Source organism: Acartia tonsa, chromosome 2 (genome assembly GCF_053477335.1).
Source record: "Acartia tonsa isolate MP-2025a chromosome 2, ASM5347733v1, whole genome shotgun sequence".
NCBI lineage: Eukaryota > Metazoa > Arthropoda > Copepoda > Calanoida > Acartiidae > Acartia > Acartia tonsa.
In genome coordinates, this window is record NC_137261.1 from 56,780,705 (window position 1) to 56,802,222 (window position 21,518).

At 31.9% G+C, this 21,518-nt stretch overlaps 1 protein-coding gene and 1 long non-coding RNA gene across 3 annotated transcripts in view; one reads left to right on the forward strand and one right to left on the reverse strand.

Annotated features, from left to right (window-relative positions):
• Positions 1 to 21,518, reverse strand: part of LOC145312216 (potassium voltage-gated channel protein Shab-like) — a 70,711-nt gene that overhangs the window by 12,008 nt on the left and 37,185 nt on the right. The window contains exons 17-18 of the mRNA XM_080151439.1: positions 9,493 to 9,572; positions 4,985 to 5,102 (exon numbers count right to left, since the gene is read on the reverse strand). Of these exons, the coding sequence (XP_080007565.1) occupies positions 4,985 to 5,102; positions 9,493 to 9,572 (198 nt within the window). The remainder of the gene's footprint in view (positions 1 to 4,984; positions 5,103 to 9,492; positions 9,573 to 21,518) is intronic.
• On the forward strand, positions 12,078 to 20,114 carry LOC145312217 (uncharacterized). Of its 2 annotated transcripts, none has more exons than XR_013876959.1 (4): positions 12,078 to 12,114; positions 17,023 to 17,144; positions 18,398 to 18,463; positions 19,431 to 20,114. It is a non-coding gene; the product is annotated as an uncharacterized LOC145312217 (long non-coding RNA). The 2 variants fall into 2 exon arrangements; XR_013876958.1 differs by lacking the exon at positions 12,078 to 12,114 and adding an exon at positions 15,377 to 15,415.

The window sequence follows — 21,518 nt, forward strand, 5'->3', positions numbered from 1 at the left end:
TAGATCATGAATTGATTCATGTATATTGAGATCAAGAATTGGTAGATATAGAGCTTTGGCACCAATTTTTTTGCATTCTAAAATTGAAGCTATCGTGAATTTTTTTGCATTAGAAAGAATGTGTTTGTCATTTTTAGTAAAGGGTGTAGTAATATTTGCAAAATTGGATGTCAGAATGGGTGAAAAAAGACATGTTGATTTATCATGTTCAAGGTTGTAGAAAAATTCTAAAGCTTTTTCGAAATAATCGCCGCCCTTGCAAGGATAAAGTTCTTTGAAAGTTTTTTGATATTTAGTAAGAGTAAGAAAACTAAAAGTCTTTAATAATGACTTAATAGGCATGTGTTTGTGTGTGAAAATTAAGCCAATACTTGTGTCAGGGTGGTCAGATGCATACTTAAGACAACTCATAAAACTATTAATCCATATTGAGAAAGATTGGCTTTTTGGTAATAATAAATTTAATCCACCCCTTCTAAGATCTAATTCAATCCTTGGACGAGCGATTTTTGTTCTTGAAGTAATGGTACCATCTTCTTTTCTTTGAGACCATAGGAATTGCAGCACAATTTTTTGCAATCTTTGCAGGGTTTTCTCGTCAGGGTTGTAAACTCGGTAGATGTGATAGGCTGAAGAAGAAAGTAGGGCAGAGCATAGATTCCTTCTTTTTAGCAGATTGTATCCTGGCTTAAGGGGAAACCTTTTAGCTTTCTTTTCTAATTTATAACAAAGTTCATTATATGTCATTTCTTTAGCTAGTGTTTGATTAAAGGAAATATATATCCCTAAATGTTTAAAGTATTCCACGATTTGGCCTAATTTTGATAATTCACTTGGATATGAACCTTGAACTAAGATTTTTGTTTTGTCAAAATTTATTTGCAGTCCTATACTATTTTCTAATTTGGACAGAAGGTTTATAAGTTCCAACACGTCCTTGTTTTCTTTTAAAATGGTGCTTATAATAGTGTCATCAGCAAAACTTTTTGGTCTAACAGGGGTGGGTCCTATTTTATAATAAATATGTTTAATCTTAGTACTTTCTAAGCATGCAATAAAAATATGGTTGACAATAATGAACTTTGAACCAGAAGGCGAGTCTCCTTGCGACGAGCCCCTTTTAATTTTAAACCATTTAGAGAAATATCCATTAACAGCAACTCTGAATCTACCCCTATTAGTAAAATTAATAAAACAATGAGCAAAATTGCCTTCAGGGAATATGAAGGATAAAATGACATTAAAAACCTCTTCCAAAACCATGTCGAAGGCTTTAGAAAAATCAAATGATATTATTTGGCAATTAGATTGGGCTTTTTCCATGTGATTGATTTCGGCAGTCAAATTAATACTTGCATTAGACATTAATCTTGTGGGTACATAGGCAAATTGACCACTGTGGACGATTCTGTCCAAATATGACGTAAGTTTTCTATTTAAGGCTTTAGATAATATTTTGTAAACAATCTCTAACAGTACTATTGCGCGAAAGTGTTCAATTAAAGTCAGATCAAAGTTTTTTTTGGGAATGAAAATTACATTTCTGTCTTTTATCCATCTAAAGGGACTGTTGTCAATGTCTATATCATATAATTTGTTTAATGCTTTAGTAAAGAAAGTTGGCAATAAATCTAAGAGAAAAAGAAAAAGTGCTTTTGGTTGTGATGAAATTCCTGGCGCGCTTGTGTTTTTCATAGAATTAATAATCTCCCTGAATTGTTTTGTAGTTGAATATGGACTGGTGAGATTTTTAATTCTAGGAAAAATTTTTTCCATGTTAAGATCATAATCATTGAGCAAGTTATTCAATGTTGACTTTGGAACACACTCAGGGCTTATAATTTTAGCATGTTGGTTAGCAAACAAATTAGCCAACTTTTGGGGAGATGTTACTGTTTCTCCATTTGTATTGATTTTATACGACGTTTTTTTAAAGTTTGGTATGTGCCTAAAAGTCATGTTGTTGTATCCTCCATCATATTGCAGCCTCCGAAAATATTTAAACTCTGCTTGTGAATACACAAGAGACTTAAAATATTCCTGTTGACTTGATACAAGTTTCTGTATTTGTTCCACTGTGTCAATGTTGGGTTGATTTTTCATACTTTTGTACAGTTTAGAAATTTCATCATCAAACGATTTAAGCTTTATAGAGTTTTTTGCCTTGTCTTTTGAAAAAAATTTGTCATGAGCTTTTTTTAAATGTGTTAAAAGGTCAAAAAATGCTGAGGTTTCTTTGTATTCTAAATGATCAAATGACACTTCATTATCAAATAAGTTTGGATTTGTAACATAAACCTCTTTAGTATTTTTTAGGTGTTGTATTTCAGACAAATCATACAAAAATGAAATAGTTTCTTTTTTTAAATGCTCAACAAAGTCTGTTTTTTTGAAAAGATGACTTTTCCATGTAGGAGAACAATAAAGAAAGGACTTTCTAAAAGACACAGTACAATGCTTATGATCGCTGAAACTATTGTGTTGGAATTTTATTGAATTAAACATATTAATATTGCAGTAAAAATGATCGATTTTGCTAGAATGAAATTTACCGTTTCTGATTGCGCACCATGTATAATCATGGTTGTAGTTTAGTTTTTCAGATAAATCAAACAAGTTGAATCTATTTAATATTCTATTTAATCGTTTGGCCTTTGTCAGATGGTGTGGTGAAGTGTCGGAGATATTAAAATCACCATAGAAACAAAAGTTTTCTATAGAATTTTCCTGAATAAACAATTCTATTTGATGTAACACTGCTAAACATTCCTTTAATTCACAGGGAAGGTATACAATGATATTTTCAATGAATGTAGTTCCAATCTTAATTTTTACGTACACAGCATATTTTGAATAAATAACTTTAAAATTATCAAACTCAAGACTATTATGGATGTAAATAAGAATGCCACCTTTTTTGTTTGCAGTTTGCCCTACAAATTTTAAATGCCTTGGTAATTTTGGTATGTTTTTATCTGCCGGTAGTTTTGTTTCAAGTAAGCAATATAAGGAGGGAATGCCTTGGCTTGAAAAGTCAAGTTCTTGTATCTTATGGGAGATTCTATTTGTTCGATGTCCTATTTGGTTTGTGCATAGAGATCCTAACCCGCGTACATTGCTAAATATGATATTAAAATTTTCTTTAAGAGACATAAAAAAATATTTACACTAAACTACTATACAAGTTTTTACAGAGCTTAATATAAAACAGAGAATGGGGGGGGGCACGGGGGGGGGGTTGTGCTTGATAACACAGAGATGGGGGACTGGGGTTTCAGAGGAAAAAAACCTCTGAAAAGTATTTGCCCAAATTTCTAATAGAAGTTTGGCTTTGGGCTCTGGCCAAAAATAGGTAAAAACAAATGAAAGATTTTTCCCTATAACAACTTACTGTTGAGAATTAATCATTCAATTAAAGAGAGAGCAGCTTATTACAATTATGCTGAAATGTTAAAACAAAAGCAACTCTGGTGTCTTATCCCTGAAATATAAAATAAATATTGGCTTTGTGCATTAATATTTGTATTTTTCCGCAGTGTTACTAATAAAATTAACTTTTGATTAAGAAATAGTTGGTGCTTATAGATTAAAGATTTTGTTTAATTGTGCTTATGATCCCTTTTCCGTGGTTTAACTTAGAAAACAGTAAAAGTGTCCAACCATGACGCCAGAAAAAATCAACAATTAACCAATAAGAAGCCAGTATTCACTGCAGTAAAATATGTAGCGGCCTCTCATTGGTCAATCGTCACCTTCCCCCGACGTCACAGTTCGACACTCCCACTGCCTTCTTTATCTTATAATTTTGTAATGATACAACTGTTTTTAGGTGCGAAGTTTCCTTTAAATAGTTCTGGTCCCTTACATATATTAAATAAGATTACTATGTTAATAATTGTTAAACGAGAAATGTTAATTAACAAAGTTTTTAGCTTGTCACTGCTTCGCATTTATTGTATTAAAAAGCTTGTGTTTCCCCTATTTAAAAAAAACTATTACACAAGGATGACAACATTCTTAAAGGCGGAGTCCTAACTAGAAGAAATTCATAGATCTGAGCGTTATAGTACTTACTTTGTTGCAAGATGCAGTAACTTTTTCAAAATACTTTGTTTAAAAAAATTGATAATTAACTTCTTTGTTTTTCTTAGAATAATATATTGAAAATTCAAGAACGATTGTATAAGTAGAATTGATGTAAAAAAAAGATTGAGTTCAGCACATTTCAAATGTAATCCATTGCTTGCGGTCGGACGGCCAGGATTGCAGACGTATGTACGGACATGTTGGCCTAATTGTAGAAAATCTTCGTTTTTATTGATCATAGAAACTAGAAGGCTACAATAAAAGACATTAGTTCAATCAGGGATAAGACACTTGTAGAGAGTTTATGTTTTGTAGTTGCATTGTATATATTCATCCTGGGGGTTTAGTTTAGACCATTGTATTTAAATTACTTCCTTGATCAAAACAATATGAGGGATTTAGGAGAGGGGTTGGAAAGTTTGGAGGGGGGAAGGGGGGGAATTCTGAGGTATTACTTATATGGGGCAGGCTGTAATCTCCGTGTGCTACAGGTGCAGGGGGTAGGGGAGTGTGGTTTTGATGGGAGGATGTGTGTGTGTTGATGTAAACCTGTGTGTCTTTTCTCATGATTTTATTTGAAATAAAATCCTGAGAATCCTGATTTTAAAAGTATAATTTTCATAAGAAAATACAATATGCAATAATAATAGAGTTACTCAATAAGTATATTGTCTTAGTAAGCCAATAGGAGATTACTGACGGAACATTAAAGAGATCTCATTGGTTGAAAAATTTTACAGATCTTGGTATGTAAGAGCATACTTTTTTCATTTCGTTCGCATTATGAGTCAGCAATAAATTGTCGCATATCTTAGGATTAAGCTTTTCCTGTAGTCTATTGGAATTATTTCTTAGGATCTCTGGCATTATAACTCATATAAAATAGCCTAAAACTGACCTCGACATTGCTAGTTTCCATAACCAGAGCTGATATGAAGTATGGTAGAATAGCCAGCACGTCAACTATATTCATTCCATCCTTCAGAAACTCACACTTCTTGGGAGCACCATAAAATCTACAAATACCCAGATGAGCTAATGGGACAACGGAAAGTGTCGTGTGTGACGTCATAAAAATACGGTTAAAAAGGGAGGATGAGAGGAGGAAAGGAAAATAAAAAAGAGATAAATAATAGACATATTTTTATTACATCACACATGACACTTTCTGATGTCCCGAACTAATCGTAAGACCTCTTATCAAAATACAAGAGTATTATTGGTTGTATTTTAGATTAGATTAGATTAGATATTTATTTTATGACACACATAACAAATAATAATAATAACAGTATTATGATACAGGTATTTAATATTAATTTACAAACAATAAAATTGAATATGAATATAAATTAAGGACAGATCAATTAGATAATAATTATGTACAGTGTCAAAGGACTAAACAATCTCGTGAGAGGTAATATTGGATAGCCTTTGAAATAGATAATATACAAGTTTAAAGAAACAAAGATTAGGAATATGAAACAACAGAAATTTACTAAAAGGATTATATTTCATTCCGGTGTGAAATTTATTTTGTCAAGAAGACACGAGATTGGATCATGTTAGCGGCAAATCATAAATTCAAAATTATAAAGTTTTTATGAAAAGGAATGAGGTGCAACTAATAGGAGCCAATAATATTTCTGTATCAGTTACAATTGAAACACAAAATACCCGACCTCCCCATCCCCCTATTGATAACATATTATTTCAGAATGGCTTCAAAACCGATTAATATCCACTGGAATATAACCGTAATCCCAGTCATATTCAAAAGTTATCGTAGTACAGACAATTTTTCACAATATCAAAAAAGTTTTGTTAGACCGGGTCTTCTGATCCTTGGGACTTAGAAAAGAAGTTCTTATGATTTTATAACTAAACTTAACCCAAAGTAAACAGAAACACATTTAAATATTCCCCCGCTCCTCTTTAGTTTAAAACTAGCGGTTACGCCCCCTAGAAGCCTCTAGGGGAACTTAAGGTAGAATGGGGAAAAGTCGACCTCATCCCATTTTAAATTTGAGTTAAAGAGTTAAAAAAGTATTTTTTATGGGGGGGGGAGGGAGGGGGGTGAAGACACCCTCCCCAAAATAGTTTAAAACTTTCCCAGAACCTATAAGAAGATTCACAGTAAAGGAGAACAATATCTGTTCAGCGGTTAGCGAGATCCTTCGGGACAGACAAAAAAACGCTTACTACTTTATATAATAGGATTATTCAAAATGATGAAGGAAGAGGGGTATTTGTGTTCGCATAGGCACTTTGAGGAAAACAACACCTATAAAATTCATGAAATAATTATTTTTTTCGGTTACTAACCCAACCTTGCTCATTAAATTAATACAAAATACATGAAAGGCTGCACTTGAACCCTAAGATAAGTTTATACAAAGTTAAAACAGTTACTAACTTAAAATAAAAGTTAAACTCAAAACTTAAAATTGTTTTATATGTATAGAATACACTATACTAAATCTCCAAGAAAACTTATAAATTAATATTCTAGGGTGTACTATATAATATACTAGCGGCTTCGCCCCTAGAAGCCACTAGGGGGGCACTTGAGAGGGATGTTGAATTCCTAAAGCCATTTTCTTTAATTTAGAATTTAAAGAAAATTTTAGAAAAAAAAATTTCTTTGGGAGAGGGGGAGGGGGTTTTCTAGATTCATCTTGGGGTGGTGGTACCCTCCCCAAAAATAGTTATAAATCTTCCCTGGACCTATGAGAAACTAGCCTATTAAGGAGAACCCGATCGGTTAAGTGGTTAGCAAGATCCTTCAGTACATACCGACAAATGGACTAACTGACAAACAGGCAAACAGACAACCAGACAAACAGACGAACAGACAAACAAACGAACAAACATCCTTTAACTTTATTATATGATATATGTATATATATATATATATATATATATGTATATATAATATATGAATACTATGGTATATATAAACTATGAACCTAACCTGAGTAAATATTCCAGGGTAAACCATATGATATATATGAATACTATGGTATACATGAACTATGAACCTTAGTAAATATTCTAGGGTAAATCAATTGATATACATATATGAACTTTAAAGGGCGAATATAGTTTCAATATGATATGAGCTTATATGAAAGGTGCCATTACATACTTTTAAAATATCTATGTTAAATTTAAAAAATCAAAAAAATCCTTAAGTAGATTTTGCAATTTTTGCTTTTACTTCAACATATGATAAATGAGAAAGTCAACAAAATCGTTTATTTTACCCCTTTACAAGACTTTTTTTGACTAGTTTTCTTAAGTTTAATTGATTATTACATTGGCATGCATCTTAATTGATAATTAAAGTGTTTATTTTTTTATATTATATACTATTTTATTGATTTTTTAAAAAGCATAAAATAATTTGCGTCAATTTGCGTCCGGAGTAATTACTAGGGTAAATAATACGTTTTAAAGTTTTTTTTTCTGTATAAAGATCAATGATTAATTCTTGATGATATAATTACCCTAGTACGCATTTTTCAACACACACACACAAACGCACCGATCGCCAGATTTTCTCCAGAAAAAAATATAAGAAAAAAAACACTATTCACCTATTATTTTTGTCCTCTTTAAATTAATTATAACAATTACCATATAATTTTCATACTTACATGAAATAAAATTTCTCCTGTAAAGGTTTTTTTTAAAAAATAAAATTCATATACTTTACACTTTGTTGGGGAATATTGTCAAGGAAGAAAAAAAACTATTCAGTTATAAATCTTTCTCAACCCAATTTAAAAGGAAAAAAGTCTACTTCATCATTCCGAAATATATTTCAAGTAAAAAATACTCATTATCAATCGCATCTGGAAAAAAAACAACAAAATAAGTATATGATAAAACATTCTTTAAGGGTAAAACATTTAAACCTAACTTTGATAACAAATAATTATGATAAAAAGGAAGAAACAATCCACAATACAAAAAAATAGATTGATAACTGGTTTCCACTTTTATTACGACTATCATTTAACGAAAGCTTTTTAATTCAACCTTAAACCGAAGCCTTGTGTGATGCTAGGGTGTTTGGAGTTCTTAGGGAACCACACTTATTACATAAATTTATCCTGAGAATGTTCAGGTTTTAAGCTATAACAGACTTATACATTTGGATATGTCAATATCTTAAAGTTACTTATAATCTATGGAATTGCACGGTTTTTTTGAGCCCATATTATATTCAACCTATATTCGCCCTATAAATCTGAGTGAATATTCAAGGGTAAACCATATGATATATATGAATACTATGGTATATATGAACTATGAACTATGAACCTAACCTAGCTATACATTCTAGGGTATATATGAACTATGAACCTAAGTAAATATTCTAGGGTAAACCATATGTTATTTATGAATACCATGGTATATATGAACTATGAACCCTAGTAAATATTCTAGGGTAAACCATATGATATATATGAATACTATGGTATATATGAACTATGAACCTTAGTCAATATTCTAGGGCAAACCATATATGATATATATGAATACTATGGTATATATGAACTTTGAACCCTAGTAAATATTCTAGGGTAAACCATATGATACATATATATGAATACTATGGTATATATGAACTATGAACCTTAGTAAATATTCTAGGGTAAACCATATGATATATATAAATACTATCGTATATATGAACTATGAACCTTAATAAATATTCTAGGGTAAACCATATATGATATATATGAATACTATGGTATATATGAACTTTGAACCCTAGTAAATATTCTAGGGTAAACCATATGATATATATAAAAACTATGAACCTTAAAAAATATTCTAGGGTAAAACATATGATATATATAAATACTATGGTATATATGAAATAAATATTCTAGGGTAAACCATATGATACATATATATGAATACTATGGTATATTTGAACTATGAACCTTAGTAAATATTTTAGGGTAAACCACATGATATATATGAATACTATGGTAAATATGAACTATGAACCTTAGTAAATATTCTAGGGTAAACCATATGATATATATGAAAACTATGGTATATATGAACTATGAACCTAAGTAAATATTCTAGGGTAAACCATATGATACAAATGAATACTATGATATACATGACCTATGAACCCATTAAATATTCTAGGGTAAACCATATGATATATATGAATACTATGGTATATATGAACTATAAACCTTAGTAAATATTCTAGGGTAAACCATATGATATGTATGAATACTATGGTATATATAAACTATGAACCTTAGTAAACATTCTAGGGTAAACCATTTGATATATATGAACTATGAACCCTAGTAAATTTTCTAGGGTAAACCTTATGATATATATGAATAATATGGTATATATGAAGCTAACCTGAGTAAATATTCTAGGGTAAACCACATGATACAGATGGATTCAATCATGGATAAAAGTTCATTCTCTGTTGGTTCGCCCTGACACAACAAACAAAAGTTAAAGTTTATTCAGGGATAAAGGATAACTTGATTTTACAAATGAAATAAATGAATTTTGCAACTGTTATTATTCAATAATGTTTTATTCAAAAAGGAATGAACACACGGTATATAACCCCACATTAAATTTGTTTTAATATCCTGCGCATAATACTGAAGTGACCATTTAAAAGATCTTAATTTGCACACCTACATACATCCAACTGCTTAACAAAGGGAACACTAGCCTTCGCAAAATTTTGTAAAGTTAAGAATTAAGATGAGGATTCCAGTCAAATGCGCTTTTTAGGTCAAATTTGTGATGAATTATATTGAAAATTGATATATGTTTTATATTGTTCAAGTTGTATGGAAAAGTTTCAATTAACAGTTTATGTACATTTGACATTTATCAAAGAATCACTTTATTTACATTTCCCTTTATTTATCTTCTAGTAAATTAGCAACGTTGAAAATTAACTTCACTGTTCTTGAACAATATTAATCAAAGTTCACTTTCAAACAGGGCTCGGCAGCCGCACATCAGCTGTCTGTAGGCCTCAGGGAAATTGACCTTATACAATTTTATAATTTGAAAGTCTAAACCTAACCCAATTATGACAATCCCCAATTTTAAAACATTTTCAAAGCATCCAAACGGGTTAAAATTTGTGGCTTAGTCGGGCTCAGGCGCGGCTGCCGAGGCCTGCTTTCAATGTTATGCAACAAAATTAGAAATGTACCTCGTAACCTTTAACACTATTTCAAAAATATATCAATTGATGTGAAACAAGGATAACAACATCCATAAAAGAAGCACTCTTAAATTGATAAAAAAAAACACACAACATATTTAACCCTTTACAGTCGGGCCCCTTGCCGCACCTTAATCAGTCGGGGGGGGGGGGGGGCGTTCAACGCCCCCCCTTATTATCTCAGTTCCTATTACAGCTAGAGGGCTAATTTTTTTTGTGCAAGTCCCCTGTTTGATAATGAATTTCCGACTTTTTATAAGTCTAAGTCAATTTTCGCTTCCTTCACCCTTTTATTTAACAACCTTTGTTTTTAGGTCCTTTTTTACTTAAAAATTTCAAACGGCTGTAATTTTTTTATTTTTAAAGCTAGAAGAAATTTTTTTTGCAGAAAATGTTTATTTTTGTGTAAATTTTACATTAGAAATATCAAAATATAAATTTCAGCGGCCGCAGCTGTACTTGGCAGCTGCCAGCCGCCGCAGTCGGCGGTCGGCGGGAAAACGGCGGCGGATCTTCATGAAATTTTAATACGTTATGTAGACATGTAAGGAAAGCTTAAGTTTAAAATTTGAAGTCTCTAAGTCAAAAATTGCGGCCACAGGAGCCTTTTAAAGATTTCTGGAGACCTGGAGGATCAGGACCTGCAGGATCATACCTGGAACCTGAAAGTTACTTGAACACCTGTATTTGATATAAGGATGTACTACTAGAGGATTTTTTAGTATTTTGGTATGATAAAATGCTTTGTTTTAGTCAAAAAATTATTTTTGCTCTTTACCTGGATGACCCTGCCAGGTTTGCTGGCATCCTGTGCCCGCCAGGATGGAGATATTCAAAAAATTCCAACTCTCAGTTATGTGTCATACCCATACTTAAAAAGTCAAGCAGTTTGGGCTCTTTATCTTTCACACACAGGAACACCGTATTAGTGTCTTAGAAATTATCAGTGTGACGTAAAAATAATAGGATGTTTCGATAGTATGAAGATTTTAAGAATTGTTAATATAGCTCCGAAATTAAGATTTTTTTGCTTTTAAAAAATATAAAAAAATATTTAATAAATTGTATAATATTTTTGCTTACTTTTTATTTAACAAAATCAACGTTTTTTGCAAAAAATTTTGTATTATAATATCTTTAAAATTGAAGGTTAGTTGAAACAGCTGATTAATGTTTTGATTTTTGAATCCGAGGATTTGGCAAGAACAACAGACCATTTTTGTTATACATTTTAAAGCAAAGCTTTTCTATAATTAGGGTCGGTCCGACGGTCTGTCGGTCCGTCGGTCCGTGACGGATTGCTTTCTTCGTTGATTTAGGCACGTTAGATTTTTATATCGACTTCAAATTTTGCATGGTGGTCCCTGTATAAGTTAGGTACAATTTAGAAAGTGTAGCAACTCTATAATCGTTACCAAAATGTCCGTACGTCCATTTTTAACATGTTGATTTTTCCACTTTTTTAACAACATATTTTTATATGATTTAATTATCAGATCGATTTGAGTTTTGCTATACTGATTCCTGGGACAACAAAGTACAATATTATATTTTTGCACACACTATTCTCCAATATTTTTTAATATACTCGCAAGTCAATGTTTACGTCAGTAGACATTTTACCATGTAGCTTCCTAACTATATGTAGAAGTTAAGAGGAATCATTCTTATATTTCCAAAAAAAAAAATAGTTTGCATTTCAGTAAAAAATGGGAAGAAAGTCTTAATACAATGAAAAAATGGCGGAGTTAAAAAGGAAGGAAGAATTAAACAATTCACTCTTCATGGTATGTTAAGTTTAATATTATTTGGTGAGAAAGTAGAGACGTTCCAAAAAAGGGGGAGGTAGTAAATGTATGCTAGCCGAGGGTCAATTGGTTAGTGCCCGCGCATCTGTGTGTATTTCGACAGACAGTGTTTTGGTCTCAGTATCAGTCTGTACACAATTAATGAGAAGATATTTGTGAATTATATACAGTTTGGATTATTGTATAAAATATAATTTTAAAGGTACATTGTCAAATTTTAAAACAATTTTTGTCTTAATATCTACAAGCAAATTAAAATTTAAGTGTAAAAACGGTTTAGTTAAGAATTAACTGTCCATATTTGTATTTTCATATTATTTGATATATATATTTGTAGATATATTATATAGTAAAACAACGTTTTTAAAAGCGAAGCTTTTCTATAAATAGGGTTGGTCGGTCCGTCCGTCCGTCCGTCCGAGATAGATAGCTTTTATTCATTAATTTAGGCATGTTAGAATTGTCATATCGATTTCAAACTTTGCATGATGACTACTGTATAGTAGTTAGGTACGATCTAGAAAGCGTAGCAACTCTATAATCATTACAAGAATGTTCGTTTTAAACATATTGATTTTTTTTACTTTTTTAACAACAAAGGGGGGAGGCGGATGTGCCACTTTTTGAAACCAAAACTAAAAGTCAAAGGAACTCAACTAAAAAAAGAGTAACAGGTCTGAGATTTTGCATGGCAGTTGCTTTATAGGGTTACAATATGGAACAGTGAAGAAACGGCGGTGCAACCGCCGAAAACCGCTGATAAATTGCAAAAAAAAATCGGCGGGAAACGGCGGTTTTCGGCGGTTGTGCCGCCGTTTCTTCACAGTTCCATATTGTACCCCTATATAGCAACTGCCATGCAAAATCTCAGACCTGTAACTCTTTTTTTAGTTGAGTTCCTTTGTTGTCTTTTAGTTTTGGTTTCAAAAAGTGGCACATCCGCCTCCCCCCTTTTGATCTGATTTTTGGTATATTGATTCCTGGGACAACAAAGAACAATATTATAAGCGAGGCAACTCTATAACCAAGTCCTAAAAAGGTAAGTATGTCCATAAACATTATCCTGTATTAAGCAGTTTTTCAAGAAAGGGATAGTTTCACGAAGTGCATTTAAAAAAAAAATAGTTAACTGTAAGTTTTTTTCTATTTTAAATAACGTAGTAGTGCATAATATAAAGTTATTGATTAAAATTAAAAGATTAGACCAGGGATTTTCCTTAAAAAATGAGTTTTTCATTTTTATTTTCAACTTCCTTGCATGTTACAATGGCAAAAACTTTAGTTAGTTAGTATTTCCGCGTGAGATAATGTGTATTACAATTTTGCTTCGACTCTTATACTTTATTTCTGGTTATTCAGTTCAGACACTATACAAGTGTTAATGTCCGTTTGTCCTACCGTTTCAGTGCTTTGCTTTTATGGATGTTGTCATCCTTGTTTACTTCAATTTTATTTATCTTAAACTTAAAGTATCACGCTTTCGCAATCTTCAGAAAGTACTGATTTTTAAAAGCGAAGCTTTTCTATAATTAGGGATTGATTTTTGGTATATTGATTCCTGGAACAACAAAGTATAATGTAATAAGCGAAGCAACTCTATAATCAAGCCCTAAAAATGTAAGTATGTCCATAAAAATTATCCTGTATCAAGCAGTTTTACAACAAATTTACTTACAATTTTGCTTTGACTCTTATAAATTTATATTATGATAATTAAGTTCTAACACTATACAAGTGTTAATGTCCGTTTGTCCTACCGTTTCAGTGCTTCGCTTTTAGGGTTGTTGTCATCCTTTTAAAAGCGAAGCTTTTCTATAATTAGGGTCGGTCCGTCCGAACGTCCGTACATCCGTAACGGATAGCTTTTTCCGTTAATTTAGGTATGTTAGAATTGTCCTATCGATTTCAAATTTTGCATGGTGATTCCTTTAGTAGTTAGGTACAATTTAGAAAGCAACTCTATAATCATTACTAAAATGTCCGTACGTCCATTTTAAACATGTTGATTTTTTTTTACTTTTTTAACAACAAATTTTTATGTGATCAAATCATCGGATTGATCTGATTTTTGGTATATTGATTCCTGGGACAACAAAGTATAATGTAATAAGCGAAGCAACTCTATAATCAAGCCCTAAAATTGTAAGTATGTCCATAAAAATTATCCTGTATCAAGCAGTTTTACAACAAATTTAATTACAATTTTGCTTTGACTCTTATAAGTTTATATTATGATAATTAAGTTCTAACACTATACAAGTGTTAATGTCCGTTTGTCCCACCGTTTCAGTGCTTCGCTTTTAGGGTTGTTGTCATCCTTGTTAAAACATAATTAGATGATTTTTAAAAAAAATTTAGGAGATTTTTCACCATATTACATACTTCATAAAAAAATACTAATTTTGAACAGCTACATTCTTCAGTTTCTTTATAAGGTGATATTTTCTGTGGATGCACTTTGAGAAAATTTCAAGCCGTTTATTGAGAATAGATTCTTTGTCTGAATATAAGATTGTAACTTTTCAACATATATTATTCCTCTGATAATTGGTTGGGCCAGAAGTTGATTTAAAAATTAATTCCTTGGGGTCTTTGTTTTCATAGCAATAGAGAAAAAAAAATGAGGATGATTTAATATTCTATCCTGTTTTTGATAATAGCAAAATTGGCTGTTTCGTTTTCTTCGTGTTCTGTAATATCTGATATTTTATTGTTTGTTTTATTTTGAGTTAGATATTGTTAACATATGTTCCTTCAGTACAAACAAACAGACATACTTTTATTTTTTTATAATGCATTATTTATAGCAGATGTCGCCCTTGGAATGAACAACTTTTATCCTCCATTCCAACAACTCAACGCCAAGCGGGTGGTTTCAGGAAAAGAAATTAATTTGATATAAGTTGCATCATATTCAGCAGATATTAAAATGAAAATGAAAACATTAAAACCAGTTTTGTTAGCACCTAGAAGAAACTAGTCTGTAATACGTGTATGGTTAAGAACTGGTTTTAATCCAGCGGATATCAATCAGTTGCGAACCCATACTGGAAATTCTTTATTCCAGCGCGGCGGCTATGTTCCTATAGTCTACCCTACACTTTCTATTGTAGGTTTAAAATGGGTTTTTCCAGGGGGGCGATTACAATTGGGAGGGTGAAGGTACCCTCCATCCAAAATAGTTATAATTATCTTTCGGTACAAACAAAAACATAAATCAAAGTAAAATTATTTTTTTTTTGCGGCAGGATGAAGTACAGGTTGAGTTTCGATCTACAAGGTAATAGTTTTTATTGCATAGTATTATAGACAGTAGGGTTGGGCCGGATACTTTTTTGGCCGGATACCGGATACCGGATATCCGGTATCCGGTAAATATCCGGTTATCCGGCCAAATTACCGGATATCCGACCGGATAAACGGCTAAATTACCAGATATTAAAGTAGCAAATAAAAATTATTAATAAACTTTAGAGATTTCATATATAAAAGGAGGATGTGCTTAAGGACCATTTGGGCAGAGGGGGGGGTTTACTCGAGAACCCTTAGAGCTAGAGGGAGCTAATTTTGGATTTAAGCTTCTATGGGGCCAAAGTTACTTTTAAAATTATCGTCGACCCCCCACCCCCCCCCAAAAAAAAATTTTTTTTTGGGGGGGGTAAAATTTTTTTTTATTGCATTTCTCGCCGAATTAGGCAATTTGGAATCATTTGAGACCATGTTATTTTTTTCAAAAATTTTTCGCCTTACAAGCAACCCTGCGGGGGGACTATCTCTAAAACTAAGAGAGTAGCATACTGTATTTAAGATATACCTTCATAAACGAGAATTTGAAAAAAATGACTAAGTCCCTCCCGCAGTGTTGCTTGTTAGGGGAAAAATTTTTGAAAAAATAACATGGTCTCAAATGATTCCAAATTGCCTAATTCGGCGAGAAATGCAATAAAAAATTTCTTTTTTGGTGGCGGCGGAAAACGGCGGCGGACGGCGGGAGCGGCGGTCCCGCCGCCGTTTTTTTTAAAGATACCAAAACTTGGGGTAATTAGTGACACAATCAAAAAGATTTCATCCAATTATCTTTAAAACTAAGAGAGTAGCATACTGTATTAAGTCCCCCCGCAGGGTTGCTTGTAAGGCGAAAAATTTTTGAAAAAAATAACATGGTCTCAAATGATTCCAAATTGCCTAATTCGGCGAGAAATGCAATAAAAAAATTTTACCCCCCCCCCAAAAAAAAAATTTTGGGGGGGGGGTGGGGGGTCGACGATAATTTTAAAAGTAACTTTGGTCCCATAGAAGCTTAAATCCAAAATTAGCTCCCTCTAGCTCTAAGGGTTCTCGAGTAACCCCCCCCCCCCTGCCCAAATGGTCCTTATGCACATCCTCCTTTACATAAAGATAAACATATTCAAAAAATGTTCTTCTAGCTTCAATAATAAGAAAATTATAGCCATTTAAAATTTTAAAAAGCAGGGATTTTTGGTGTAAAATATAAAAAAAGTTATAGCCGGATATCCGGCCGGATAGTTTCAATATCCGGTATTCGGCCGGATATCCGGCCCAACCCTAATAGATAGCTTTCCGCGGTTGGAAAAGTGTAAATTATAAGATCAATTCCAGTTTTGTTTGTCTCTTAAATTTTTCGTAAAAAATTGTATAGATTCAATGCACGTTTTTTCATCATGGCTAAGAAGCCGTTTTAATTCAGGGATAATAATCGGTTTTAAAGGAAAAGTAACTTTTTACAAATATTTTACATAGTGATGGAGGGGACACTGGAATAAGAATTATACAGGTGCCCAAAGTTGTGCAATATCCAAGTATTAATATATCTTTCTCCATAATATGGAAAGTGTCGCACACTAAAACTAATCCTTGTTATTTCAGGCCTAACCTAACATCCAGTGTGCAACGTTGTCACCCTCATATCTGCAATGAAGCTTGAGCGAGCGGTTCCAATTTTCTGGTTCACCTTGTACGTCTATTCAGAAGTAGATGCAGCTAGCCAGGTAAAATATTATATCAGGGAGGGAGGGAGGGAACATTGGGAAAGCATCGGACACATGACCGTGAATTTACTCTTATTCTTTGGTATAAAAACATAATTGACATTTATAAAATATTTATTGGGACAAAAAAAAGCATTGTCAGAACTTTTCCACCAATAATTTTAATATTTTTAAAAGTAAATCTCAAAAACAAAAATGAACATCCAGTTATTCAGTAATAGCCCCTTTCGTGGCAACGCCCCTTAAGGGGCGATTCGTCGTATTTTTAAAATGGCTTTTGATAAGTTATTTTAGGTTAGGTTAGGTTAAATTGGGTTAGGTTATTGCCCTACAGGGTTAGGCTATTTATCCCGTAGGGTTAGAGCCCCCCGCAGGGGCTAGAAATAGGAGAAAAGCTACTGTGAAAAAAAAACAAAGAAACGCCCCTTAAAGAGCGTTGCTCTGAAAGGGACTATACCCAGTTATTCTAATAAAAGTAAAAGGGGACTATCCACGAACAAAAGCAAGTGATTCTAAGCACCTTCCAGCATTGATCCATAAAATTTTTAATATTTGGTTTATCGACTAAAATTGAGGTTTCATCATAGTATTATATGGAAAAAAAACTTTGAAATGTTAAGCATCTTTTAGTGCAATATCATAAAATTTGATGAGTTCTAAGTTCAATATTTTAAACAGTTTAATTAATGTACTTTTACAATTTACAGCATTTGATGCTTTTATTTTATTTTGTCCTTTGAACTCAACAAACCATTTGATCAAAAAATGCTTTACATTTCAAAGTTTTTTCATATAAACAATGGTGAAGCATAACTTTTTAGTCGATAACCCAAATGCTAAACATAAACCTAGTATATTCACTTGCTCTTGTTCGTGGATAGTCCCCTTTAACATAAAAAAGTCATAATTAAGACAATTTATGATGTATTTGCATCTAACATGTTATCCTTATAAAAAAGAAACAGAATATCTAGCTATGAGTATGTACCGAGGGATCCTTAACCACTGAATTGTACAACAGTTCTCCTTTACAATGTATCATCTCCTGGGTCCTTAAAAGGTTTATAACTATTTTATGGGAGGCGATCAAACCTCAAAAAAATTAGGGGGGATTTACTTATTATCTTTTTGAAATTAAAATAAAAGAGAAGGGGGGTCGAATTCAATTAAAACCACCTCAAGGCTTCTGAGGACGTATAGCTGTGCCTTTGCTTCTCTTTCCATGAAACAGACTATAAAATTTTCCTTTTCAGGTACGCATGAATCAGAAAGACAAATACAGGCGAACAACAATACCTTGGAATCTAATTTAGAAACAGGTACAGTAGGGATGGGACATTTTATTGTAAATTACATTGGTACCCAAAGTGGCAAAGTTTTATAACTATGTTATCATTTTGTTTGCACAAAAAATCCTTGGGTGCCTTTATCGAATCAGGGTAATTTTAATTTAAAGAATGAATGATTTTGTGTATCATCATTGGGGACATATATCAATTTATCTTCCATTGTCTTACCCCTAAAGATTTCCGTGTATAAGTAAATGTAAATAGACGATAAATTAATCTTCCCCCAACATTTTAAGCTAAGACAGATATCAGTAAGGTTTATTTCTATTAACAAAATCAAAAGGGTACTTATTTGCTGGTCTTTGGATGCCAAATTCAGTGGCATTGAACAATTGAAATCATAACTTTACAGGTAGATATCGTATATAGGTTTCCAAATTACTGGCTTATTAATCAAAGAAATTTCGGTTATAGTCCCTTTCGTGGCAACGCCTCGTAAAGGATGTTTTGTCATATTTTTACTTTAGTTTTTATAGGTTGTTTTAGATTAGGTTAAGTTAGATAATTGCCCTGCAGGGATAGGCAATTGTCCCCACAGGGTTAGAGCCCCCTGCAGGGGCTTGAAATAGAGGAATTGCCACGAAAGGGACTATACCTGAAATTTCAAAAAGTGTACCATCTGTTTCTATGTCAATCATGCAAACAATATAATAAAGAATGGTGCTTTCAAATTGCCTAGCGAGAATAGAAACTTCTCCTTTAACATTTTAGATAGTTTAAATTGTGAGGGGTTATCTTAAACCCAATACAACCTAACCTAACCTAACCTAAGTTAGAATAAAATACTAACACACAAAAAACTATCCCATACTTTATTTTAAAAATTTTTCCAACTAATGGGGTGTTTCTGCTTGACTGGACACTTCAAGGGAATCCTCAAAAAAATATTGAATTGAGTAAATATTATAAAATGTTGAATATTATATATTTTTTTCAGAAAAGCCACCCAGAAGCCGTGGGCGTCTCTCCCTTTTTTACATTGCAAGTAAAAAAACATTTAAACCTTTTTAACTATTTGTCTTAGGGTATCAAAACAATGCATTTTACTTTTTTTTTAATTATTTTTTTATTAAGAACTAATTAAAAACATAGACAAATCTAACTTTGCATTAAAAAAAAATAAAGAAAAGTTCCAAATGATAAAAACAAAAAAATGTACCTTACAAAAACAAACCAAAAAGTCTTTCCAAGAAATCTGAAGTTGTGTTCTTTAGATATGATTGCCTTCTATTTTAAGTTTTACTTTTTTTATCCATTTTTTATTAAATTGTCAAAATCTAGGTGATGTAAATATTTATAATTGTTATGTTTTTTTCTATTGTGATAAAGTATAAAATGTTGTATTTTTTTTGTATATTAATAGTTTAATATTTATATATCTCATCGTATTATGGTCAGCTTTCTGTAGAAAATAAAAATAAAAATATTAAAACCAGTTTTGTTAGACCCAAGGGGCCGAAGGTCCCGGATAACAAAGCTTATATTAATTTATGATGTTTATTTAAATATCAGTAATTAAGAGATTTTAAGGTCTTGCTGTTATGGATGTTGTCATCTTTGTTGTTAAATGTTGAATACACTGTAAAGTTTATTAAAAATATAAAAATGTTTGACTGCATAATTTCATCTTCTTATCCTTTTTAAAGCGAAGCTTTTCTATAATTAGGGTATATACCTCCGTAACTGTTAGCTTTTTTAGTTAATATAGGCATGTTAAAATTGTCCTATCGATTTCAAACTATGCATGATGATTCCTATAGTATTTAGGTACGATTTAAAAAGAGTAGCAACTCTATAATCATTCATTATAAACGTCCATTTTGAACTTGTTTATTTCCAACTTTTTAGTAACAAATTTTTATGTGATATAATAATCCGGTTGAACTGATTTTTGAAATACTTATTCCTAGGACAACATAGTATAATGTTATAAGTGTAGCATCTCTATAATCAAGTCTTAAAAATGTAAGTATTAAACATTATCCTGTAGTAAAGCAGTTTTTCAACAAAACGTACAATTCGACTTTTATACATTTATATTCTGATTATTCAGTTCTGACACTCTACACGTATTATTGTTCGTTTTCCTTCCTTTTTAGAACTTCGCTTTTATGGAGGTTCATCCTTGTTTTGTATTTGTTAAACTGAATCATTGAAATATATAAAAGAAATGATCTAAAATTTTTAACCAGTTACTCGCTAATACTGATTCCTATGACAACAAAATACAATATTATAAGCGAAGCATCTCTATAATCAATTCCTAAAAATGTTATTATGTCCTTAAACGATATCCGTTACTTAAGCAGTTTTTAACAAATTTACTACAATTTTATTTCGACTTTTATACATTTACCCTTAACAGTCGGGCCCCTTGCCGCATCTTAATCGGTCGGGGAGGGGGGGGGGGGAAGCACCGTTAAGGGTTTATATTACAATTTTTCAGTTTAATTAATGAATGTTTATGCTCGTTGCTACCAATTTAGAACTTCGCCTTTATGGACGTTGTCATCCTTATTTTTTCCCCAAAATTTAGGGAAAATACAAAGGGGTTACATAAAAAGAGAAATATTCATTGAAGAAGGCATGTTTCGAACTTGCTAACCGCTGGACCGATTTGGATCTGCTTTAAATTTTTGTATATATTCCTTCAATGTAAATCGCCGCTATTAAAACAATACGTTCCAACTAAGCGGTTCCCCCCTCACTCCTCTTCCCTCATATAATGATTTATATTTGTCATAGATATTATGCTGACAGAAGCTTGATAAATTATACAAATGACTATGTTTGCTCGAAAAATTTAAATTAATCTATGCATTGAAAACAATAATATAAAAGCTAAATTGCTATTGCTTATTCTAAAGGGCGATTTGTCGTATTTTTAAAATGACTTTTTATAGGTTAGGTTAGGAGTAAAGCTACTGTGAAAAATACGAAGAATCGCCCCATAAGGTGCCATGTTACGAAATGGACTATACCCGATATTTATTTATAGAAAATCTATATTAATTCTTCTTTGGAA